This window comes from Enoplosus armatus, chromosome 13 (assembly GCF_043641665.1).
Source record: "Enoplosus armatus isolate fEnoArm2 chromosome 13, fEnoArm2.hap1, whole genome shotgun sequence".
Taxonomy (NCBI): domain Eukaryota; kingdom Metazoa; phylum Chordata; class Actinopteri; order Centrarchiformes; family Enoplosidae; genus Enoplosus; species Enoplosus armatus.
In genome coordinates this window covers 2212263-2238729 of record NC_092192.1, presented here as the reverse complement: position 1 = coordinate 2238729, position 26467 = coordinate 2212263, and the positions used below count along the sequence as shown (strand labels likewise).

At 44.0% G+C, this 26467-nt stretch overlaps 2 protein-coding genes across 2 annotated transcripts in view; one reads left to right on the top strand and one right to left on the bottom strand.

Moving 5' to 3' along the window:
• The first annotated feature begins 1685 nt into the window (after positions 1 to 1685).
• On the top strand, positions 1686 to 21108 carry rars1 (arginyl-tRNA synthetase 1). Its single transcript, XM_070917124.1, has 15 exons — positions 1686 to 1773; positions 3211 to 3345; positions 4462 to 4650; positions 5163 to 5271; positions 5426 to 5526; positions 6470 to 6591; positions 7471 to 7591; positions 7901 to 8030; positions 8508 to 8612; positions 9040 to 9218; positions 10194 to 10303; positions 12299 to 12404; positions 15883 to 16055; positions 17871 to 18118; positions 20803 to 21108. The coding sequence occupies exons 1-15, from the start codon at positions 1729 to 1731 to the stop codon at positions 20910 to 20912; spliced, it is 1983 nt and encodes a 660-aa protein (XP_070773225.1). The 5' UTR covers positions 1686 to 1728; the 3' UTR covers positions 20913 to 21108.
• Positions 21109 to 23503: 2395 nt separating this feature from the next.
• Positions 23504 to 26467, bottom strand: part of LOC139294906 (rho GTPase-activating protein 7) — an 88301-nt gene continuing 85337 nt past the window's right edge. The window contains exon 17 of the mRNA XM_070916894.1: positions 23504 to 24872. Within this exon, the coding sequence (XP_070772995.1) occupies positions 24764 to 24872 (109 nt within the window). The 3' untranslated portion in view covers positions 23504 to 24763. The remainder of the gene's footprint in view (positions 24873 to 26467) is intronic.

The following is a 26467-nucleotide window of genomic DNA, read 5'->3' as shown; positions in this document are numbered from 1 at the left end:
CAGCTCTGAACTCTTGACGGGGCCGATGCTTTTACTGTAGCAGGAACACTGAAATGAATGAAAGCCTTTGGAGTTATGTGAGAGAGTGTGTGCCTTTTGGAGAGCAACATGTATAAAAACAATGTTTTCCTTTCTTTTCCTTTTTTTTTTGTCTTAAATGTCCAAACCTGGCCGCCATCGCCTGATCTGAAAGAAGCTGGAAATGTAGAGAAGCGTTTGCATTCATTTTGTAAACGGTTTGTTGTCTTTTGTTTTCCTCCACTGTAGAGCGAGTAGGTCTAAAGAATAGGACTCTGTGTAGTCTGAGGAACAGCACTGTCTGTTTTAAAGTCCACCAACTTTGTCATGATCGACCGAATGTTGTTTAAATCAAAAAGACTCATTTATATATATATAACAACGTCTGGATGAAGGAATGTCGGTTTTTGCTACGAGAAATCACGATCATTCAGAGAAAAACACAAATGCTGTTAGTCACAAATCATTTTTTTCATCATGTAGGTTGTGATGTAATTCTTGTTTGGTTTTTTTTGAAGTTCAAGCGCATTTTTTTTTTTCCCTCATTTGATTATTGTTGTTTTTCTAATGAATCTGTTTGTATTACGACTGGTGATGAACCTGGTAATGTGTACGGAGCAGCTATGAGAAACATACAGCATGTATTTATTGCACTTTGTGATTTGGGTGTGCTTTTCCTGTTTTTCTTTTTACCGCGAGAGTCCCGAAAAGCTGTGAATTTTATTCTCAGACACTGTACTGTCGACCAGCGTTGTAAATATTTCACCAGCACAAAAAAAAACCAAACAAACAATATGTTTTGTAGTTTCACAACAAATAAAAAAAAGTTCTTCTCTTCTATTTTGATGATTGTTTTGAGTCCAGAAATTGTATTTTTTATGGATGTGTTGCACATTTCCTTTTTCAGAATAACGGGGCTGTTTGAAAATGAAGAGACGTTTGATATGAATAGTTGTAGTCAAGATTTTTGATGTGTTATATACACGTCTTTACATTTTACTTCAGCCTTTCCATTTGAGATGTATAAATGAGTTCAAATAGTTGCATGAAAAAGACGCGTCATAAATAAAAATAGGTGTGTTTTATAGATACAGAGGACAACAATCCCGATGTTCTGATACACACATTTGCTTCCATATTTTTGGACTTTTCTCTAGTCTTTGCTTTTTTTGTGAAAAATAACTCAAACGGTTATTTAAATGAAACCATGTGAGAAGTTTAGAGGTGAAATGTCACTGGTGGAACTGCTAACAGCTCAGAGATGTGTGAAACATGACTTTTTGTAAGGCGTCAAAAAGATTACAAACTACTGGTTTAATCTTTAACAGTGTGTTAGTTTATACGCTTATCATATGTTAATCTAAAAAACTATAGCAGTCTATGAAGTAGCATGAAATGGAAATACTTAAAGTACAAGTACTTCAAAATTGTATTTTAGAACTGTACTGGAGTAAATATATATAGTTATCTTCACATGCTTTAAAGCCATGTTTCTACATACATTAGGTAGACCACAGTAGGTGGCGGTATCCACCTTTTACGATGGTTTGTGATCCGCCGGTAAACCATGAAGAAGAAGAAGATGATGACGTTGCCAGTACCGGAAGTGTACTTGAAAGTTGTGGACTTCCTCCTGTCGCCGCTTGTTTCATCAGCCACGAGATTCCACAGCCAACAAAACGGAGAGTTTCACTTCAGTGTTTCTTAAAAATGGGAGACCCTGTGATCGAGTACAGAGCCAGACTGCAACAGCAGGTAAGCGGCCGACTTGTCGGGAATGTAGCTAATGTTAGCTAGCAGGCTAAACGTGTGTGTGACCACCGGCGACAGTCAGATAGCTACACACCTGTCTTCAGAGGCCAACGCAGTACCAGACTTCATTAAAACAAACTCAAATTTAATGTGGCTTTGCTTGTCAGTAAAAATAACTACATGACCGAACAAAATAACGAGTGTCTGTTTTGTAGATTGACACCACTCTCAAATTCGGCTAACAAGACTTACAACAAAAAAACACTTATTTTAGTAAAAATGTAATCTTTGGCTTTTGGTTTTCTTGTTATTCGTTAGGTCGCAGTTCAGTGGCTGCACATCAGCCAGTAGCGGGATGTAGCTGTCATGAGTGTTTTTATTGATACCAAACGTTGTGTCGTTACTTGATGTCTCATTTCTGGTGCCGAATTTACCAGAAAGTTTCATGGATGTGCGAATCTATTGGCAGTCAAGAAAATATTAAATGAAGTGTGAAGTGAATTCCTCCCCATAGAGAACACTTTCAGTCTCAGTTTATTATGGGGCCCTCTGGTGGTCCCGAGCAGGATCCTGGGTGGTTATTCAGCATTTAGAGGCTGCAAATAATTAATATTTTCTTTGCTGATTCATCTGTCTACTACCTTTTCATTGACTCGTCCCCCCCCCCCCCCCCCCCCCCCACCAAATGTGAGAAAATAGTGTAAAAAGTCCATTACAATTTCCCTGAGCCGAAGTTGCTAAACTATATATTTAAAAACAATAAAAACCAACAAAATCTAAGGCAGTCTTGATTTCATGGGAGAGTTCAAAGTTCACATGATTTTCAGGAACTCTTGGTCGCCAGTTTGTATTTTGAATGTTTGTTGCATCATGTGCTGACGAAGATGCAGCTTTTGGTTTCACTCTGAATTTAAACTCCAAGTTCAGTCAGAATGAAACTTTCTGGTTCCTCAAGGTGCTTAAAAACATTTATTTTTAATTTATTATCAGTTCCTCCTGATAGGAACTCGGTGGTGGTTTAATACATGGCTAATTCCTTGTATGTACAAACCTATTTTGTAATAAACCTGATTCTGAATGTTTATGATTCAAACTCTTTGTTAAAATCACAGAATAGAAGAGGATATTCAGATATTGATGAAAGGCACATGAAAATAAAGACTATTCAAACAAAATATATAATGTTCTAAAAACTAAAGCTAGATTTTTGGGTCAGTTTCTGTTTACAGATTATCAGTTAAAGATGAGGAATGTTAAATGTTATGAAATGACTTTGTGTTTCCTGAGTAAATTACAGGAAACATTAGCAATGATTGTTTGTCAGTTCCTGGAGAAACTGAAGGAACAAGCTGTTGCATCACAGGCAGACTGGGATAGAGTATGTTTGTTAAATGTGTTCATCACAAATAAAAATGTGTTTTTGTTTGTTTGTTTTTTCAGGAGCAGGAGATCCAGAGTCTCTCTGCAGAGATCGAGAGTCTAAAAAACCCACAGAACCAGAGTTCTTCTCCTCGTCTGGACGAGCTGCGGGAGGAAAACAGCAAGTTGAAGTATCGCCTCAACGTCCTGAAGAGGGTGAGTGACACAGCAGGAGTACAGCAGGGGTACAGCAGGAGTACAGCAGGAGTACAGCAGGAGTACAGCAGGGGTACAGCAGGAGTACAGCAGGAGTACAGCAGGAGTACAGCAGGAGTACAGCAGGAGTACAGCAGGGGTACAGCAGGAGTACAGCAGGAGTACAGCAGGGGTACAGCAGGAGTACAGCAGGAGTACAGCAGGAGTACAGCAGGGGTACAGCAGGGGTACAGCAGGGGTACAGCAGGGGTACAGCAGGGGGCGCTCTCTCGCCTGGAAGCTGCTGCTGGCGCCCTTTGACTCGAAAGATAAAGCCTGTAGGAGTGTTAATTTTAATGACATATCAACTTGTTTCTGGTATAAATGTTTTCCTACTACAGTAGATCAGAACAGTATTTGTGAATTTGAAGAAAGAATGAGCAACTATAGTTTCATAAACATTACTCTAAACCCAAACCCAAAAATACTTTTTTCTAAAGGCGACATTTCACAAAAAACGTTTTTGGTAAAAAATAATTCAGATAAAACAAGATTTAAAAAAAAAGATAGAATGTGGAAATTTTACTTAAAGACAAAACATTTTAACACAATCTGTGTCCTGATTTATCCTGTTTTTGTGTCATGGATAAATTATAAAAATGAACACCCACCAAGCGCCAACTGCGGGTCGATTTCCTGTTCTAAACTTCTGGAAGTGGGTAGATTTTATTGTACAGTCAGACTGTGAACTACATCACAGCATCTTTGATAAATAACATGAACGCTTTCCTCTTTTCTGTTCATATATCCTTTGAGGAAACAACCACCACACTGTTTCAATTTAGAAGTTTTATCAGTTTAGTTTTATTCTCAGATGCACCGATGATTCATATTCGGTGACTGATTCTCTTTGATGTTGTCGAACTGTATGACACTCTGTCGTCGACATTGAGTCAAAGCTGTCAAACCACCCCTCCAGCGTACATCAACTTCTCCACATGTTTGTTCCAGTCATCATCTTGCCAAAATACGGCTAAATGCACTTCATCAAAGCTTCCCTGTATTTCCTCTGCTTCCTCCTCCTCCTCCTCCTCCTCATTACGTTCATGCTGAAGCTGACGTGCTGTGTGTCCTCAGACCATGCAGGAGGAGAGGACTCGCTGCAGTAAATCCATGATGAACATCAACGAGCGGCTCCAGGAGGTCTTCGGCGAGGCCATCCGGGCTTCCTGCCCCGAGCTGGACAACCCTCCGCTGTCCGTCGCCCCCAACCAGCAGGCCAAGTTCGGAGACTACCAGTGCAACAGTGCCATGGCCCTGGCCCAGGTTAGACTGCCAAGTCTGCACCTCACAGAGAAATCCTCTTTAACTGGGCCAAATGAACGTCCCAGTGAGTCTGCAGATCCTGGAACTGTAGTTAAATCCCAACCAAAGGTGTTTCTTAAGGGTATAAAGGGGAAAGGACTTGGACTTAATATCCCATTTTGAACAACATTGATGTTTTTCAGTGATCTGATTATATTTGGAGGCTTTTCATTGTAGCAGTGCAGTGTTTAATATTGTTCTGTGGTGGCCAACTGCTGAATCAGCACAACCTCTGCAGGTTTCATCATCTGTGAAAATCCAATACATCAAATTTTGAAATTACTCTTGTCAGAAAAGTTACTACACACAATGTTTAGCTGTTTGGAGACCAGCAGTGACGTGCTGACGTTAGCGGCCTCGCAGGTCACAAGAAGTTTCTTTCTGGCATGAAAAGTGGGGAAAATTGGGGCTTTTTGAATCAGTTCATTGAACTCGTGTTAAGTTAAACTCTCTCTGACTTTGTTGTGCTGCAGATGCTGAAGGCAAAAGGAATGAAAGTGAACCCGCGGGAGATCGCAGAGAAGATCATCCAGAACCTTCCAGACAACGAGCTCATCCTGAAAACTGAAATCGCAGGACCAGGTACGGACGCACAACGTGGATTCACAGAGTCGTGACTTCTCTTTGATGGAGGGACGGAGAGATTTCCTGTCTTTTCCTGTCCGTCTGTATTCTCACATCAGTATCTGCTGTGATTCGGTCTCATCGTCCCCTCTGATGTCTTCTGTGTGTTCAGGGTTCATCAACATCCACCTGAAGAGGGCGTTTGTGTCCAAACTGTTGAGCAACCTGCTGATCAACGGAGTGCAGCCCCCCCCACTGGCCTCCAGGAAGAAGGTTCGTCACGCCACGAAGCCAGAAGCAGATGTTTTACAGATCAGCTCGTGTTGTGGGATTTCCTACCTGTTGCTGTACAGGAAGTGGAGTCGACTGAGGAGAGAAGGCTGTCACACTTAATAAGACCAGATTAATAATTCATTTAGACGTGCTGGTCTTTATATTGGAGCTGCACCAGTTCTCTTACACCACATCCCTCCACACGGAAACAAACACAAATGCACAGTTTGTTATCAGCCATGTTTCCATCCAAACGTAGAGCAAATTTTAACCAAATTTCCAGAAAATCAGCAAAATAAAATGTGAATATTAGGAGTCGGTGCATCGAGGTAAACAGCTGGTGGAGCTAATTCTTAAAGCTCAAACGATGGAAAACATGGTGACATTTCTGTTAGTTTCATGTGTTGACGTGAGGAAGGTTACAGTCTCCTCATCACACTGACCTTTCCACTTCAGCCAAGCACAGAAATGTGTTTGTGATGTTTCTATTGTTCTATTTTAAGACTAGAAAACAACAGTTTTATAGAACAATAAGATTCGATGGACTGTTTAAAGGTCAGATTTTGGGGTGAATTTAACTGGAATTAACTTGAATTGTTTTCCTTTTTGTTATTTGATTTTCTCTGAGGAGGAAACGCTGTCGGACTGCAGCACAACAAGCGTTTCACAGATGGCAGTAAAAATAGCAATAACAATAATAGCAAAGCATTTTATGAGCATAGATATAATAGAAGAAAGTAGAACATATGTAAAATAGTGATATAATCTTTTAGTTTAATTTTAAGATGCTAACTTTAGTCACACATTTTAGTTTTAAGTGACACATTTAGAACATTTAAATGTTCTAACTGAACCATCCTGGTGAAGTTTGATTGGTTCTCACAGGTTTATATTTATTGTTTACTTATTATTTGTGTGTGTGTGTGTGTTTGTTTGTGTTCAGGTGGTGGTGGATTTCTCCTCCCCCAACATTGCCAAAGAGATGCACGTGGGCCACCTGCGCTCCACCATCATCGGGGAGAGCACGTGTCGGCTCTTTGAGTTTCTGGGCTACGACGTTCTCCGGTCAGTTCAGTCACACACGGCTAACATCTCGAACCGCGCTCACAGATATTAAAACAGGGTGTGTAGTTCGTCCGACTGAGGAGGAACAGGACACGTTAATATCCCTGTGAGACTCCGAGGTTCATTCAGTTGTCCTTCTGTCCTGCAAAAAAACACCAGAGGAGACGTCACGTTGTTCCCTAAATCCTCTGTACGGTGGCCGTGTTAGGACATTTCACACTGTGTTACTTTGACTTAACTGCTTATGTTAGCATATCAGTATGCTAACACAGCCAATATAGCATGTAAATATGCTAAAGCACTTGCCTATAGTTTGCATCAGCATGCATGTTAACAGCTGTGAGGCGTTAGCATGTCAGTGCTCTAATGGTAGCATTCGGCCCAAAGCACAGCCAATGTTAGCATGCTAACATAAAGCACAGCCAATGTTAGCATGCTAACATAAAGCACAGCCAATGTTAGCATGCTGACATAAAGCACATGCCGCAGTGAGCATTAAATGTATGTTAATGAATATTAGATGTCAGCTGAAATGACAGTTAGCATTTTAGGGTGACTGTATGCATGTTAACAATTAGCTTGTAACACGTAGCATGTGACATTTATACATTTATCATGCTAACATGCTAACACTTAGCATCTGTGGAGATCATGAATATCAAGTAATTTTCATGGAAACCAGTAGAAAACAGTTTTTAAGAGTGCTTACGTGCGAGTCGAGGCTGGCATCATCCCGACCACCATCCAAACCAAATGTCCTGATAGTTCAGTGATTGAGATTTGTTGCTCAGAACTCCTCATGTTCAGGTCTCGCATGGAGGAAGTAGAACAAGTCTCTGGTATTTCGTCAGTTTTTGACTCTGCTCGTGTTCTTCTCAGGTTGAACCACGTGGGAGACTGGGGGACCCAGTTTGGGATGCTGATTGCTCACCTGCAGGATAAATTCCCAGACTATCTAACCATCTCTCCGCCCATCAGTGACCTGCAGGCCTTCTACAAAGTCAGTTAGGACTCCACCTGTTTTCCACTGTCTGAATCCACTGTAAATGTACTAGTAAGGCACAGCTGCAGGCGTAGTCACTCATATTAGGTGTAAAACTAGTTTCTTTCAACTGAGAAATACTGCAGTTTAGTATTGTTGTCTTCTGTATTTGACTGTTTACTTTCATGTCCTGGAAGTAGTTTGTTAAAGAAAGTAAATGAACAAATGAAAAATGAACCACCCCCCACTCTCATTGGTCTTCTGTACTGTCATTATTTATTCATTTATTATTTTCATATATTCTCATCTTCCTCTTCCCTCGACCAGGAGTCGAAGAAGCGTTTTGACGACGAGGAGGACTTTAAGAAGCGAGCGTATCAGTGTGTCGTCAGACTGCAGAGCAAAGAGCCCGACATCATTAAAGCCTGGAACCTCATCTGTGATGTTTCCCGCAGAGGTGAACGGTTTCTTCTCCTCTGATATTAACACACAAAGCTATTGTGCCAGAACTCTTTGCATTCGTAGTTTGATCACTTTTCTTCTGATATTTAGTGTGGAGTTAATGAGCAGCAGATTTTTCAGTAAAGAAAATACATCCACATGTAAAACCACCTCGTGTGTCATGTAACGCAGCTGCTGTCACTTAACCTTCTGAGTTAACTCTTTTGTTGCTACTATGACGACACCTACAACCGAATGTGGCGGCTTTGAGCACATTTTTGAAGGGTTGTTGAAAAGCATTCTGGGTAATGTGGTCCGTGTGTAATGAAGTTGAACGCAACAAGGCAGGGTGAGGTACGATTATGGGTTCATTACAGGTGAAAACTTTTGTAACTTCACGTTTTGTCAGTTTGTGTTCACTCGGTCGCTGTTTTCTTGTTTTAGTTTGGTTTTGTCTTTAAACTAAAACGTAAATGGCAATTGTGTGCTTCAGAGTTTCAGAGGGTTTACGACTGCCTGGACATCAAGATCATCGAGAGAGGAGAGTCGTACTACCAGGACATGATGACGAGGGTGGTGAAGGAGTTCGAGGAGAAAGGTCAGTGTGCAGCACGTCGACTTTGTTAAATACTTTTTGCACCAATAATAGAAATCCTCAACCTTCAGTAGAGTGTTGTCATTCTTTGAAATTGTAGTCTGCTGTTGCCTTCTGTGACCACCAGGGGGCAGTATTGCCTCATAAACATCCTCTTCCAGATCCCCTCCTGTTTTTTAGTCTCTTTTTTGTGGCTTGTCTAATTTCTTCCTTTTTACCCTCAATTCCCTCTTTTGCTGCACTTGTTCCTTTGTCTATTTCACTCGTTATCTCCTCTTTATTTTTTCCCTCCAATCATACCCATATTATTACTCTACCTCTCTTAAAATCATCATTTTTTTTCCTCCTTTCTCTCATCTCCGTCCCTCTCTCTCCCACCTCCCCTGTGTACCCTCCTCACCTCTCCATCCATCTTTCCTCACTCCTCCAGGCTTTATAGAGCTGGACGAAGGACGTAAGATCGTCTTCGTCCCGGGTGAGTCCATCCCCCTCACCATCGTCAAGTCGGACGGCGGCTACACCTACGACACGTCAGACCTCGCAGCCCTGCACCAGCGACTTTTTGATGAGAAAGCTGACATCCTCATCTACATCGTAGACAGTGGACAGGTGGGTGGAGAGAGAGAGGACGGGGAGACGTGGATGTGGAGTTCAGACTGAAGAAGGACGACAGTATAAAGGGCAAAAATAGTAAACAAAGAAACCTGGAAGGGAAAGGTAAACAAAGGGGAAGAAACCTCAAATCTAAAGTATCTAATAGGGAGCAGAGGGACCGTTTGTTTCACAGCTGTTTCTGTCCCGTCACTCCTGAAGTTTTACTGCTCTGCACTTCTTCAAGAAGCAGAAACTTGTGTTCTTCAGGGCTGAAGGAGGAGAAAATCCACTCTAAACTCTCAGATTCTTTGACTGTAGTCGCATGAAACTGTTGTTTAACACTGTGGTGCAGTATTTTAGGATCCTAAAATAGGGTTGGATATGACGGTATATACCACCGGTACCGTTGGACCATGTGTCACAGACAACAGGTTGGGTTAAAATGTTGGTTGTGAAGACCGTCACCATCATCATCCTCAGCAGAAGCAAGAAAAAGAAAAGGAAAGAAGAGAGGGACAGGCGCTGTGTCTGCAGTCGGACTAAAGCTTTCAGCTGAGGAAACTTAACTTACCAAGAGCGGTAAATACAAGGCAACCTGCCGGAAACGTTACCAAGGTGACGGTATCTTAGATGGACAGAAAAGGATGAGTGACGTACGGGTTGTATCCTTCGCTTCACTCCTCCTGAGAAATGCACATCTCAACCTCGACATCAGAGGATGAGTCCTGCTGACTCGTCCTTTAGCACCATCCTGAGGTTGACGTTACTCGACAACTATCAGATGGATTGTCACATTCCCATCAGCCTCAGCTAATTGATGTTAGCATGCTAATGTTAGCGTTTGGCTCAAAGCTGGCATGACTGTAGATATTATCTAAAAATAAAGTAATTAAAGGCGTCCTAAAAGTGGCAGCATCAGGCCACAAAGTGTACGATCTTATTACGATATTATATGTCACTGAGTTTGTGTGTGTGTGTTTTCTCTTTTAGGCCACACACTTCCAGGTGGTGTTTGCTGCGGCACAGATGATTGGCTGGTACAACCCCCAGGTGACCCGGGTTGAGCACGCAGGCTTTGGAGTGGTGCTGGGGGAAGACAAGTGAGTTTAGAACACACAGAGCGGTTTGTGTTTTGTGTCGCTGCTGCAAACTTGTTTTTATCTCTCAGAAACAGAAATAATCTCCAGAATGTTCTCCTGAAAACAGCTGATAGCGAGGACTGTGGATTTTGAAATTGCTTTAATCTCTTCACAACTAGTCTGGACAGGAGGAGCAGTGACAATAACTCGTTCAGTGTACGTTATTATGATTATATTATGTGAACCTGTCCATTAGGCTGGAGATCTCGCATAGCAATATCTGTGTCATCAAGCTCACAGCGGTCTGGAAAAATGTTTATTAAACGCAGAAACCTTTGGAAATCCCTCGGCAGGAAAGCAAATATGTTATGTTATATATTAATTGAAAGCTTTTACATGAATCTCTGAATCCGTCGGTTAAGACTGGTGGATGTTAAAGGGTTAAATATGGAGGCTCTGCTGCAGTAAAACGCCCGACCCTGACGGCGTTATAGGACCGAGTGTTGGAGCTGCGTACAGACTAATAACAGTTTAACATGAGTCCAAATCACCGTCATCGGATCAGCAACAAAGACATCTGGATGTCCTTCACCGTATCTTTATCACCGCTGCTTCATGTTGTTATTGCATTTATTATCATGCATAAAAACAGAACTTTACTACACGACTGCACTGACAAATACAGAGGAGAATATACAGCTGCAGGATGCAAAGCTGTTATTACTCAGCATGTGAGGAGCAGGAGGGAGCAGACACGTCCTGCAGTAGGGGGACAACCGTAATTAAAAGTTGCACAACAACAGCATCAGGGCGAGTTTGAGGAAACGCTTTCAGCTTTAACACCGAATAAACATTTAAATCAGATCAGTTTGTGATGCGTCGCTGAGGCCGGCGGATGATTTCTGGGGAAGCTGCCGGGGGTCAGTGCACCGATTAGTTCCTTTGTAAAACCGTGTAGTTTGAACGCATCGCACCACAACTGAGAGGTTGAAAGATGGTTTGTGTCGAGGTTAATCCTCGAGCTTCCAGATTTGAGACGAGGACTGAAGTTCGACTTAAGCAAAAAAGTAAAAAGAAATATGAGTGTCAGACTGAACTCGAGTCACACATTTAATATTATTAGACTGAATATATCATTGTTAGACCTTTGTCTCAGCTGTGTGAAGAAACAACAACACAAGTCACTTCCAGTTAAATCCCAGCAATTTTACTTTTAACAAGTAAAATGTTATAAATGAGAGAAATGATGGAGGAAACCATGAAAATAAGACGAGTTGTGTAAAACCGCTGAGTGTGGTTGACCACAGCTTTTCTCTTTCTCCACTTCACACTCTGAGTTCATGCATGTGTACTTACAGTGTGTATACGAGACGCCTCTTCCTCTGTGTATTGTTGGTCCTTTTACAGTCAGCAGTGATTACTGTGTGGCTGATAGGTGAGCCGGCTCCATAATTTGAACACTATCTGTCACTCTGTTGTTTTGTCCTAATCAATCGTCCAGAGGAGAGGAGCCAAGCCGAGGCAGGAGGTTGACGTTACGCTTCGCAGAGGCCATAACTAAGTGCTGCTAAACGCCCCACGGTAACCTGAGGGGGCGTAAATTGGCCCCGCAATGTTTGCGCTACTCCAAACTCCATTAGAAATTTATCATGCTGTTTTCATAATCGCTCATCCAGACAATAAGGGCTTAACGCAGCCACGGGGGGAGCTGTAATAGCTGCAAGTAAACAGGGAGAAGGGGGTGGGGGGGGGGTGATTACATTTTTGGCTCATGTTCTGCTTGTAATGCTCATCTGATTTGCTTGATTGTACAGAGAATGTATCGCCCCGAGGCGTCGGCGAGCAGAAGTATTCATTAGAAAGTCTAACCTCTGCTGGAAAGTTCAGTTCGAGGATGTTTAGACGTCTGATCTCTTTGAGGAGAACCTGCTCACCCCAAAGCCTCAGAATCTCCTTTTGTTGTTGGGACTTATGTGGTTTCCTCCTCCTCGCTGAACTTTTGTCTTTCTCGCTCAGGAAGAAGTTTAAGACCCGGTCTGGGGACACGGTGAGGCTGATGGACCTGCTGGAGGAGGGACTGAAGAGGTCCATGGACAAGCTGAAAGAGAAGGAGAGAGACAAGGTGAGGACGTCATCGTGTCTTGATGTCAACTCTGTTGTCAAACAGGGGCGTTGTTTCTGCAAAGAGATGATGATGTTGAATTATTACGTTCTTTGTTTTAATTTAATTCATCAATGTTGTGAGCAGCACACATGAAATTCCATCCACCTCCACTGTGTTGGCAGAACTCAGAGACCAATGAACCTAAAATAGTAAGAAAGGAGCAAACGGCAACAAAAAGGGATGCAGTAACGATGGTATTAAGTTAGCTTAAGTAGCTTTAAGGTGGAAATACCACCTTAATTTCATACCTGAAGTGTTCAGTCCACCCTGACCGTCTCCCTGCGTTTTGTCCGCCTTCCAGTAAAGAAGAAAGTAGTTTGAAGTAGGCTACATGATTCATCATTAGAGGTACACCCTCCACAGCCAGTGTTGCTACCCCAAATCAAGTCTTACCTGAGGACCCCAGACTGAGCTGGTGTTGGCTGAGTCCGGTCGGCTGATCTCGTACAGCAGTAATCTGGCTGCAGCTGACGGACCCTGTGCGGCTGTGATGTGGTGTGAATTACAGCTGGATGTGGCCACAAGGACCGCAGACCACCTCTGGATGCGGTCACCCCAGAGTCCAAATGATCGGGGAAAAGAATTTCTATAAAATTTGGTACCGACATGGAGGATGAGGAGGGTTGTCAGTGGAACGGCAGAATGAGTTATGTTTTATTTTGGCCTCTGAACTTTTGTTTCAGTTCTTTTTGGAGAAGAAGAAAAAGTTGGAGGAGTAAACAACAAAGCAGACAAACATGGCTGCAGCACCTCAGGAGCTGTGTTGTTGTTTTTTTAATGCTTGTACACGTCTGTGGTGAATTTTTAACTCCGAATCCTCCTGAAAGCTTTCTGAGGTGTTTTGTATTTGTGACCAGCTTCCTGCTGCTTCATATTTAATCATCTGGCTGCTTTGATTCTCTAATTTCTCCTCAAAATAATTGATAAAACGTTTTGGCAGAAACCCTCCTTGGTTACAATCTGCTCTGATCATTTCTGACAGAATATTTCACATAATTTTAGCTCGTATTAGAATCATTTATATCAGTGTTTCGTGTCACATGTTTAATCTTTGATAAGCAGCCATTTAGTCAGAGGGATACAGTCCAGTGAGCAGCTCATTATTTCTGCTTTCCGCCGGCTTCGATTCACCCTGAATGACGAGGCTTATTTTACAGTAATGACCGTCTCGCTCTACAGTAGCCATTAATTCGTCTCGCTCTCGTCCTGCACGAGCCGAGCCAAACTCTGGATGTTTGTGATCTCCCGCAGACGACCGCCGAAATGTGAAACGACGCCACCACAAACGTTTCCTCTCATCTGCTGAGCTCTGAGGACGGCCCGGCTGCGTGCGGCCTCCCTCGAACACACGCACAGCCTTCTGTTTCTCCTCCTCCGCCTCCCCTCCATCTTTTCATCACGCTCCTCTTCTCTTCCTGTATCTCGTGTGAGCTCGAACCTCCTCGTGTCTGCAGCCACGCCGAGGATTCTCTCCGTTTTCGTTTTTTATTGCTGAGAAAACGTCCGTCTCTGTCAGATGTGTTTTAGTGCAACAGAAAAACTCGGATTGATTGACAAGTAATAACCATTTCTAAACAGTTCATAGTCATCATCACCTGATTAGCCAACAGCACTCAATTCTAACCTGATGATGGCGCTCGATGCAAAGTCATTGTGATACATCTTGAGGGAACATGGACGTCGGTACCTCATTTTATGGCACTCCATCCAGTGTAAGCTAAAAAAACAGTGTACTTTGCATACATTAGTTAAAAGAACTCACACAGTGAAGGCGTTTTATTTTGAAACTCCATAGAATCAACTTTTTTACTTCCTTGAACTGAAAGTTTTGAGTCGTTTCAGGTGAAATTCCTTCCAGCCTGGTGTCGTCTTGTTTCCCTGACATTTAGCTTATGAAATCATCTGTCACAAAGTCTCTGTACTGTCTGAGATTTCACCGGGGGAATGCGTTGTATATTCTCAGCAGCGCCCCGACTCACTCTCACAAATTACCCAAACTGAGTTTCTGCTATCCCCCTGCCACAGCAGCAACTACTTCATCACTGGCTCCTTTTGCAGCTCAACTGGACCTTGTTAAAACAACTGCATGCTGGTTGTTTAGGAATTTCAAGTGTTATTTTTCACCTCCTGACCTCAGATTATTCCAGCTAGTCTCCAGATTCAGCCCAGAAAACATCCGTTGACTTGCCTTCTCCTTCATCCCAAAGCTATCGTTAGCCTTGTTTTCCTTTTGCTTCACACAGCAAACTCTGACTTTTCGGTTAATTCAAGTGAGTGTTTGTGTTTGCAACTTCTGATGCTGAAGTGTTTTATATCTGAAATTAAACTTGCAGGGGGATAAAAAAACAACAGAACCTGACCTGGTTAAGTATTATCTGGAGCACTCGGTGCAGTGTAAACAGCCAGTGACTTCCAGTTGAACTGCAATGATTTTAATGCTGAGAAGGTTTTGGGAAACCGGTGTCAACACAGTTTCCCTGCAGGCTCTTCTGGCTCTGCACTCTGTTCTCTGTCTGGGTCGGTGCCCACGTCTACCATCTGCTAACCCTGCCTCATTATAACAAACCCCAACCCTGGCTTCCCTGAACCTCAGCCTGCACCGCTGCCGCTAACATTTCTTTTCTCCACTTGTGTTGTTCTACGCCGCTCTGTTCTTCTCCCTTCTTTACTCCTGTCCTCGTTTTTTTTTTTGTCGTGTCCTATACTTTTATATCCTCTTATGTTCTGTCCTGTTGCGTCGCACTGTATCCTGACCTCGAGGGTCCTGTCCTTGTACGTCTCCTTTGATCTGCCCGGTCCCACTAGAGCACCACATGTGGATTCATCAACAGAGGCACTATTTCCTCCTGTTTGTTTGATTAAAAACTAGAGTGAGCAGCTCAGACATGGTATGGAAGTCAAACTAACACATTTGACGATAATAACAACACGTCATGATTATCTTTTCACCAGCAGGTTTATTACAGTCGGTCAGTCGCCTGATGATTAATCAGCAGTTCTAGATGTTCTGACCTGTCCCTTTATTTCCTGTCATGTGCTCGGTCTGTTTGCTCTGCTTGACTGGAAGTTTTTGTTTTCCAGTCAGATCACTATCATAACACTTTCTGCAGAATCCCCCTCCCCACTCTGTTCACTCCCGGTGGAATCAGACACGTCACACACAGATTCAAGGGAAGGCTATGACTTAATAAGTCAATTTAATCTCTGCCTGAGGTTAGTAAATTAGATTCATTATTTGGATTAAATTCAACTCACTGGTTTTACTGTCAGAAGCATAAGGTGAAGTTCTGCCAGCAGTAATTACAAGCAGATAAAAGCCACAGACTTATCAGAATATTCAACGCCTTTAAAAAGAAGGTGGTGATGGGAAAGATTGTCAACTCCACAGCTGTCTTTTAATATGTTAATACTAAATGAACCTTCACTCTTCCTGCAGGTCCTGACCCCAGAGGAGCTGACCAAAGCCCAGAGGTCCGTCGCTTTCGGTTGCATTAAATACGCCGACCTCTCCCACAACCGCATCAACGACTACGTCTTCTCGTTTGACAAGATGCTGGACGACCGGGGCAACACGGCGGCGTACCTCCTCTACGCCTTCACCCGCATCAAGTGAGGGTCCACTCTAGTATCACTACTACTAATACTAATACTACGAATATTCACATTGTAACTGAAGTCTTCTTCAATACTAAACTTCTGCAACATTCAGCTTTTCCACCAAATATGTTTTTGTAAGAAGAGGTTCAAGTTTCATTTAACCTTAAAAGCTAAAAGAAACATGGAGGCAGGAGAAATGCATCGACTGAAATATCGTCGAGCCTGGTGCATGAGAGCGTTTCACAGAGCTGAAACGTGCAGCTTGTCCAGTGCAGCTTGACTGTTGCTGCCATGCGAGCGGTGCAGCTCTGAGGGGGACACCCTTTAAATAAAAGGTGTGGCCACAGAGCCTGCTAGCATAGTTTCAGGTATTTGGTAATGTTATTGAACTTTGCTATGTGAGGCTTCACATAGTGATTGATTAGATCTCATGTGGGGGTGCAGAAGAAGACTCTTCTCAGGCCGCCTGTCTTGTAATCTATAAACATGGTAACACTCGTCTGACTCACTCCGCCGTTCACTTTAAGCATCTTGAAAGTTGAATTGAGTTCCGCAGACGAGCGTCCTCTCCTCCACTCTGTCCTGTCGGAGACCCTCCTCCCGGTACCGGGATGCTTTCATTACCCGTATCAGATCAGCCTGCTGGCCCTTGTGGGGAGCTTGTGGCAAGGGATTAGTCTTTGGGGTAATTCCAGTCAGCGAGACCCAATTTCTCGTCACCCCTTATCCCCTGCATCGAGTGACCATCTCCTGGCTGCAGAGTGCTGCGTTGACCCCCCCCTCCTCTCTCCAGTCTCCCTGGAGGTGTTAGACTTGGGGTGGCAGAATGCCCGGCAAAGATTGATCTTCTCTTTTTTTCAGCAAGGAGGGGGGTGCAGTCTCGCCTGAGAGGGTTCAATGTTCCTGCATTCAGTCAATAGAGCACTCACCCCCCCCCACACACACACACACACATTTAAACACCCCCACACCATGGGTGTTCAAGTGTCAGAGTAGAAAAAGCCAGAAACAAAGATGTTTGTGGCCAAATGTGGTGCTGGAGACACCGACTGTAGCTGAACCAGCACAGAAGAGGTTTGAGTACTTTACCAGGTGTCTGTCTGTCTGTCTGTCTGTCTGTCTGTCTGTCTGTCTGTCTGCGTGTCTGCGTGTCTGCGTGTCTGCGTGTGTGTGTGTCAGATTCTGTCAACGTTATAGCATCACAGCAGTCAGGAAACTACAGATGTGTAGCTGAGATCAACAGATCTGCTGCTGTGTTTCCCAACGTGACGTCTACAAACGACTTGTTTTGTTTGACCAACAGTTAGAAACCTAAAGATATTCGATTCATAATGATATTAAACAGAGAAGTGACAACTTGTCAACCTTCTTGACTCGAGGCCTTTACTGTCTGTTTGATATGTCGTGCTCTGAGCTGCTTTTTAGACTTAAAATGCATTTTGTTGTTTTTTTTTGTCTGCGTCAGATGAACCGTTCAGTTTTTGAAGTTTCTCTTCATGTGAAAACTCTGCTATCACAAAGATGCTGACATGAAAGGCAGCCATGTCGCCGCCTCAGTTCTCTTTTCTCTCGCACAAAAGAAACAGACTCCTGTTGGTAAATACTGATCCTGCGGTGCAGATCCACGTCTTTCTGCTGTTACACCGACGTTTCTTCAGAACTTGGCCAAGAAAAGTCAACTTGCTGTTTTCAGTTTGTTTGCTTTCTACTCGTCTCGATCCAAACATTACAGCTCTTTATAGAAAGGAAATGACGGCGTTATGTATCGATAAGAATTAGAGTTGCGTGTTGAAACTTTTTAGTAATGGTGTTATTGACTTCCTTTAGGTCCATAGCTCGTGTGGCCAACATTGACCAGGCCACGCTGAGGAAAGCAGCAGAGACCTCGGAGGTCCTCCTGGACCACGAGAAGGAGTGGAAGCTGGGGAAGTGCATCCTCCGTTTCCCAGAGATCCTGCAGAAGATCCTGGACGACCTGCTGCTCCACACGCTCTGCGACTACCTGTACGAGCTCGCCACCACCTTCACCGAGTTCTACGACAGCTGCTACTGCGTGGAGAAGGACAGACAGACGGGTACGCTGGGTGTTTGCATACTTCTGGGGGAGGTGATATTTTCTTCACGGGTGGGTCAGAGGTCAGGGTCAGCTTTTGCACAGCTCCCAGCACTCTAACATTGTCAGACTCACGATGGAAAAAAGGATCGCAATTTATGCAGCAGTAATCCTTGTCATTACCTGGTGCCTACATTACCCATAATGCAACTCAACCGCCAATAGTTAGGTCCGTTGATCGCACGGCCGTCGTCTTGCGGGTCGTGGCGGTCCGTCGACAGCCCCTGCACCAAGCTACCAGGACGTGGTCTTGTGTTTCCCCTTCAAACAGTCTTCAGTCTGAAAGCCGTCTGTTAGCCCTCCACTTGTCCCTGTTAGCATTTTATCCCTGCGGTGCGCTGAAGTGCTAGCACTTCAGGCTTAGAGCAGTTTAATTATGTTAATTCTCAGTTAGCGCTGTGGCAGTAACCCCAGCTGGAGGTTATTATTTTACTTTGGTAGAATGTGTACAGTTCAGACTAATGTGTGTGTGTGAGAATATAGACTTAAGATCATGACCAGATTTAAAGTAACAGAATACATGAAATTTGGCCTTTGCTTGGTTTCAGCTGAGTTTATTAGTTTGACAAACTGTACATGTATTCATCTTTTGAAGGGTTTGTATTTAAAAAAGAACAAAGTGTCCAACAAAGTGGCAGAAATCCAGACTGGGAATACTTATATTTCTCAATTGTCAAGCAGGAAAACTGCCACACGTTAAGGCGGGAAAAGGCCTTAATGTGGGTTCTGCTGTATTTCCTGATCTTGAGGTCCTGTTTTGAATCGGGTCTATCTTGTGCCCACAAGTTCTCCGCTTGTATGTACAAGATGGATCTACGGAGCAGACGAGATAATAACCTGTGTGACGAACAAGAAACATGATCTTTGTTGTCACGCAGCAGAAGTTACTACAGAGATCATGTCCTTGCTGATATTTTGGAGGTTTTAACAGCCAGAGGAGGAGTTCACATTCTGCAATTTTACACATTGAATCCATCAAGATGTGCTTTTAAAAGTGAAATACCGTTGTGTTTTCCCAAAACACTGACATTTTCTGACTGCGAGTGCCTCTTAGTGACGTAGGAGTCCTCTAACTTCTGTCAGACGTCAGCTAGTCTAGGAGCTATAAAATGTTTTGTGAATTACTCTTCGACCGAGAACTTGGAAACAATAAGGGGCATGTCGGTCCTGACTGAGCGTCTGGGCCAGTTAGGAGATACTTTCAGCCTGAGGATGTTAATGTGTATGTAGGACGTGAATACGGCCCCGGATTCAGAAAATAATGATGTAATTGAATCGCAGGTAAAGTTAAAGCTGGTATTCCCTGCAGGTTTTGAGTAGAAACGTGTGCCTGACCTCTCTTTTATCTCTTCAGAGCTTCTTCCTCATCAGCACTCCGTCGTCGTCCTGTGTACTTTGAAAATTACAAACTTGTTTTGTTGTCTGTCGGTGACCATCGACGCTCACACCCCTCTAACGACCTGTCTGGTTAATGCACCCTCTGCTGCTCATTACGGACTTAATTTTTATTGGATTTCTGCTCCGTGTAGCAATTTGGCCCGACGGGCCGGACGGTCATGGATGTTGCGTGTGGATGCAGATGTCCAGGTCATTGATTTTCATTTGCTGTGGTGTTGACCGCCGCTGTGTGATGGTGGCATCATTAAAGGTGCCCTCTGACCTTTTGTTGTTTGTTGGTATCGTTCACGTCTGACTGTTTCTCTGTTTCCTCTCCGGTTCTTTCTCTTCTTCCTCTTCAGCTCCTCTCGTCTCTCTTCTTCTTTTCCTTCTCATCTGTTACTTCTTGCATTTTCTTTTCCATCAGAGTCAATGTACAATCCCCCCAGTGTCCCACTTATTTATACATATACCTATTAATTTTGACAAGATTAAGCAGAGCGTTGGAATATTAACACACAGGGATGTCCCAATAAAGTCTTCCTGATTTAAGTCCTTTAATATGAGGATGATGAGGCAGAATGTGACTCCCGACACCGACGTGATGCTGATCACACAAACCGGACAAACTTTTATTGGGCCTGTCGTCCAGTTACTCAGTGACCGCTGATGTGATCTTTCACGTCGGCGAGAGAAGAGGAGGAAGCTGCTGCCTGAAGGATCGGCCCTGCTGTGAAAAAGGCTTCTCCAGTGTTGAATCCAAACACTTTAGAATCACCTATTAAATCAGATTTTTCTCTAATCTCTGCTTTTATTGTAAACTGTTTGAGAGTTTTAGCTCTTTGGGGCTCAAACGGTTATTGAAGTGAAGTCATGTGAGACGTTTAGCGGGGAAATGTTTCTCAAATGTGACGAGGGACCCAAAACAAACCCCAAGTGTTGGAAACCACTGGTTTAACAACGTGTTGTATTATATAAACTGATAATAATGAGAATAATCTTAATCCAAACAGTAAGTAGTAACTATATCTGTCAGATAAATGTAGTGAAGTATAAAGTAGCTTTAAATGGAAATACTTATTGGACTTAATACTTGAGTAAATGTACTTTCCTTCACTGGTGCTGGCCAGTAATGCGAGGTGTTCCAGCACTGAATGCTTTGTACGTGAGCTTTGCTGTCAACCTGGACCTGAATCTAAAATGTAAGCAGCTTCTGGAACTCAAAGCCCTGAAATCGTACGTGTTTCTTCTCTCCGTTCGTCTCTCCAGGTGAGGTGGTAAAGATCAACATATGGAGGATGCTGCTCTGTGAAGCCACAGCCGCCGTCATGGCCAAAGGCTTCGACATCCTGGGCATCAACCCCGTCGAGAAGATGTGATGTCACAGCGCTCCACCCGGCCTCCGTCTGTGTTTCTCAGTTAAAATAAAAATCTCTTTCACTCACATCGCGGCCAAAACTCACTGGACTGTAAGAATTCACTTATCTCCACCCTGAGAGGAAAAGTCCGTTCATTTACGTCATCTCATGAGAAGTTTCTTTTTTATTAAAGAACCGATATGAAACCAAAACCTCACCCGGTCTCCTGTCAGTCATTTCCAAATTGTGGATCTCAGTTTAAAGTTTAATCAAATAAAAATCTGCATCAGAGAGAAAAGTTCCGCATGCATCCCCCCCCCAGTGATTCCCAGACTCTCACATAAAGAAAGTCGCGATGATTAAAGCAGCTTTATACATAACGACAGTTCCAGTCTTTGCCCCCCCATGACTTGCGTGAGTAAGCGGGCTTTGTTTGCACAAACTCAGAAAGTCGGAGACAAACAAACTCGGTGTGCTGAAGTTAATTAAACATCACGCTGTCGGTGCTGAGTCTGCTTTTACCCGACAGGCCTCTGGGCTTTTCCACACATATAAAAGTTGTATGACTCCAGGAATCGCCACACGTCGAGTTTTCTAAGGGGGGGGTGGGGGGCACGTGCCTGTGACGCATCTTTGCCCCCCTGTCAGCAGTCTCTCATCGTCCCAGGACGTGGTTTTCCTCAGTACCTTCTCAGGCAGCAGCTTCATGAAAGATGCATGACGCGTCCTCGGAGTCGGCGCGAGCTGCTGCTGAAGGTGTTTTGACAGTCGCTCCAGGAGGGGGGGGGGGGGGCGCCTGCCACGCGCCTCAACAACACCTGCAGAAGCAATAACGCTCCGCCGCGGTGGGAGAGACGGATCTCATCACCCCGTGGCCTCCCCGGTGTTTATTCCCTTCCTCTGTGCCTCGGGATGGATGAGAGAGGCGGGACGGTGACGGGGAGGTCGCCGGTGTGAAGGCCCGAGCGGGTTGGGGACTGGAGGGGCGGCGCCCCCCTCTCCTCAAGTTTCAGGGCGTCCTGCTGGTGGGAGGTCAATATGGATGTTTTCTCTGCACAGTCTTTCTGCGGCTCCCTGTTTTAGCCGCTTTGAGCTCATAGTTTTGGTTTTCTGGCACTTTGACTGTGTGATTGTTGTTTCAACATCAGACTGAACAAATAAAATCAATTCAAGCAGGAATCCAAATGTGTGCTGATGTTGCTGAATGTGTTTTAAGATGATGCAGCTTTAAGTAGAAGTACACAGTAAATACCACGATAGAAAACTTTCTTTTACTTGAGTTTTTCTGTTTTGGGAGGTTTTCTATTTTTTACTCCCAGATTTCAATTATAGCTTTTAAATCCAACACGTGATGTTAATAAAATCTCTCTAATATCTTTCCTTCTATTTATAGTTTCCATGTTTTCGTCCGTCCTGTTCTCTGTATGTTTCTTTCTTCCTTCAAAATGAAATATGTTTGTTTCAGAGGCAGAAGTTAACCTGACGGCACGTGGGAGCCCTCGAGGCTTTCTGCCAGAAATCAGCTGACGTGATATAAAGAGCAACAAGTCACAGTTTGGTTGGGTTTAGGAAAAGATCAGAAAACAATGAAAAAGTACTTTTACTAACTGAGTGTTTTCTATTTTCTTACTTTTACTTTAAGTTGCATTAGTTGCTGGACGGCAGCAGACTGACTCGCAGCTGCCACGTTTTCTCTGTTTTGTCAAACGCGCGCCTCCTCCCACATTCAGCAGAGCAACATTATCATCCCTTTTTGGAGTCCAGCTCGTGTCCACCTGATGAATAGGAGCCTTATATTTTTCTGTCTCTCTTTCCTAACCAGCATGTCGCTAACTGTGTCTGCTGTCTGCTGCGGGGCAGGTAGAGTCCAGACAGCTGCTGCTGCTGCTGGAAACCAGGTTGATGAGAGAGGCCGAGCCAAACCACAACTTTCACCTTAAAGAGGCTGAAAAGCTCCGCAGATGATTCTCCTCCTTTCACTCAGGAGTCATTTCATTTAAGCTTAAGATGTATTGGATATGATCAAACCTGTGATCTCTGAGCTGCAAACTGTATAGACTTTAACCTTTGACCTCAAGTTCATCCCGAGTTCACTTCACGGTATTTTAGCGCCATATGGAAGGAACAGACTTGTACAGGAAGGAAAGGAGCCTGCAGGCACTTCTGTTATTTGTAATTTGCATAAATTATTCCTCTTCCTTAAAATCCTGTTTAGACCGGGGCATGATGTCCTCGCCACAAGAAGTATTTTTACATCACATTTGGTTGCTCGGCATCTGTCTCTCACTCTGAGTGTTTATCAGTGATTCAACTATCTGATCTCGGAGATGGAGCAATACGATATGTAAATGAGCTTTATGCAAATCAGACACAAGTGGGTGTTGTGTTCATGAGAAAAGGAGAAAGAGGTGAGAGTCTGCAGTTTTCTGGAAGTCTGCAGCGCGATCACACTGCCAGGCTTATTAATCTCTTGCGCTTCAGTGGCGCAGTGTGGTACCTCATCTTCACTCCGCCTGCTGTTTCCCCCCACCTTCCTCTGAAATTACACTCGGTAATCTGTTTGGCACTTAGACGAGTCACAGAGGAGAGAAAAAGAAAAGACAGGAAACAGATTCAGAGAGGAATAAACATTTTAATTAGGTGTTTGGCACTGATACATTTAGATTCCACACGCACACAAACAAGAGCCTGAAATTAAATAAGAGGTTTAGAGGGAAGAGATTTGTAGTCAGATATACAGTAAGTTAAATAATCTGAAATATGGCGTTTGAATGAAACTGACTTTGTGGACATTTACATGCACTCACCTGCCTACTTCACAACAACTGGGGAGGGGGGGCTGGTTCTATATCCGCCAGAGTGCCAGGAAACACACAAAAGGGTTGGCCTCCGTCAGCTCATAACTTTGTCACACTACAAGGCGTCGTCCCGTGGAGAGGTAGATATATTCGAAGTGTCACACGCGTGTCCTGTTACAGGACGTGTCGGAGTCACAGGGACAAATTACAAAGTGGGAAGAGTCACTCAGACGGGACAAAGAGGCGTTCAAATGGTGGAGATGGCAGTGATTCCTCGTCTCCTCCTGTCACCTCCACAAGCTTCGGTTAACTGACGCTGCTTTGCTGCTGTTCGTAGGTTTAGTGCAGATGCTGTCGCCCTCCTGCCTCTTCAGCATCCTCTCTCTCCTCTTCCCTTCTTCGCTTCTCACTGAAGCCAAATGTCTGCTGACTGAAAGTCTGTTTCCTGATGTTTTCTGTCCTGATGTCCTGTGTCGGTCCAGGCAGCTGCCTCTTTCTCTCCCTACAGGACAGAATTCAATGGAGAACGACGACTCTTTAACCTAAAATGTGCGATTCTCGTTTTCTAAAACCTATTTTAGGCGAATAACTGTCAGTTCCTGATAATAATTTCACTACACTGTCCATTCCCTCAGTTAGAAGTCAAACCAGGCCTCAGCTTTTCATCCTCCCATCACAACGTCCTCTGTCAAAGCTCGCCGTGGTTTGCATTTTTTTGTGAACTTGAGTGTGAAGCGTAACAGACGCAGCAGGGAGCGCAGAGGTGCTGCTGGCAATCTGCAAGGTCACCGACAAAAAAAAACGAACACGTGCAGCAACTCGAAAAAGGAGCCAAACAGACACAAATGGTTCAGGGAAGCCCTCGTAGGTCACCTTCCCTGCTTGCTGCGCTCTGGGCCTCGGGTTTCACTTTCAAAACTTAGAGAAAGTCCTGAAACCGATGCTGTAGTTTCCTTTATGTCCGGCAGTCTGTCTCGAGGTTGGAGCGGATGCAGAAGTCGGGGGCGAGTGCTCAAGATTAGCGCAACATCTGTAAATCAACCCCAAGCCCTCAGCTTCCACTCCTGCACCGGCTCATATCTGGGTCTCTTTGTGGTCTGCTCTAAAGGAGTCCCTGATCGCCAGGAGACCGGAGGCCAGAAGATGTCCGCTCACTTTGCAGTGCCACTCCTGCGACCGACCCCTGGAGACGAAACAGACACCAAAAGGTCAGAGAAATAAGCTTTAGTTTAGCCTTTAGTTCGCAGTTAGTTAGCAAACGTGTAACTAATAACAGATGCACCAGTTCCAGGACGGTTCGTTATCACGCTGGCTCCCAGAGACCGGCGTCATGGAGCAGAGCCATCATTAGTGTTATTAGGTACACCTGTGCCATCATTAGTGATATTAGCAGTTAAACCTGCTTTATCTTTAATGTTCGTAGTTACACCTGCGTTAGCTTCACCTGTGCTATGGGGCTGCAACGAACGATTATTTTCATTATCGATGAATCTGCCCATTATTGTCACGATTAATCGATGAATCATTTAGTCTTTGAAATGTCAAAAAAATGTGAAAAATGCTCATCACAAAAACCCAAAGACTCTTCATTTACTGTCATAAACATTCACATTTCAGAAGCTGGAACCAGCAAACCTTTTACATTTTCGTTTGGAAAATGCCTGAAACGTTTTATCGGTAATCACAATAACTCATTTTCTTTCGATCGAATTTTGGGAAACACATTGCAATATTTACTGCTAACAGCAGGACTTTCACTAAAACTGCCTCTGAACTTCATCTTCACTGCAGTTTCAGACTCCTGCTGACTCCAGTCCAAACCAAACATCCTCGGTGTTCCTCCCTCTCTCACTGAGGCCGTAACGTATTTCATTTCCTCTGGAGGCGATAGGATCTCTTTCACAGGCCTGTACTGTAAAAAGCCCCCTTGACCTTGATGCTGTGGATCTGTTGTCTTGCCTTGAAAGCTAACAAGCACTTAAAATGAATGTCATAGCAAATAAGCCCGAGACGGCCGGGCGCTCCACAGACGCTTAGCTTGAGCTCTGCCATGAGAGGAAATTAAAGGCGAGAGGAAGTGACAGAAAAAGGAAAGATTGACGGCATTCATCCCTCTGGGTGTTTCCACTTCTTTCTTACATGATCACTCTTGCAGAACAGGAGCATTGGCAGGCCGACGCCTGCTGGTTGCTTGTAAATGATCTTGGAATTGAAGCTTATTTCACCTAGTTTCAGCTAAATGCCTAAAATGTGAACGTGTGTGCACTTGATAACAGTAGCAGCGCAGCTCTCGGCTGTTGACTTTCACTCCGCACACACTCATCAGAACATTCGAGACACGAGGCCGTGAAGTAAAGTGTGCCGACACGATCCCTTCAGTTCAGTCGTGATGTTCACACCTGGTACTAACATGCGTCTCGAGCGACCGCAGTGATCGGATCTCACCTCCCCGCTCTATATGCAAATAAACACGTGCACTTCGCGTGTCTAGCCTGCTGGAAATGAAGTTTTACGTTTGCAAAGACGTTAGTGGGCAAGCAAAATCAACACGACACAGACTGGACGAGTTCCAGGAGACAGAAGATGTTTGACGCACTCGTAACATTAACTCTATTTCTTGTTTTGCACTTTAATGAGTGACTGAAGTTTTGACTGTCTAGGTCAGAGTTAGGAGGCAGTAAGGTCATCTGAATTATAAGCCACTAAAACAAGTTTCCTCTAGCAGTGTGAGTGAAATGTCTCGATTTGATGGACTGGGTCAGTTATGTTTCCCTCAGG

Bases quoted from the DNA above. Each gene is read 5' to 3' on its own strand.
- rars1 (XM_070917124.1), top strand. From the start codon at position 1,729: ATGGGAGACCCTGTGATCGAGTACAGAGCCAGACTGCAACAGCAG. The intron at 7,592-7,900 runs GTCAGTTAGGAC...TCCCTCGACCAG, and splicing joins ACCTGCAGGCCTTCTACAAA to GAGTCGAAGAAGCGTTTTGA. The intron at 16,056-17,870 runs GTGAGGGTCCAC...GACTTCCTTTAG, and splicing joins TACGCCTTCACCCGCATCAA to GTCCATAGCTCGTGTGGCCA.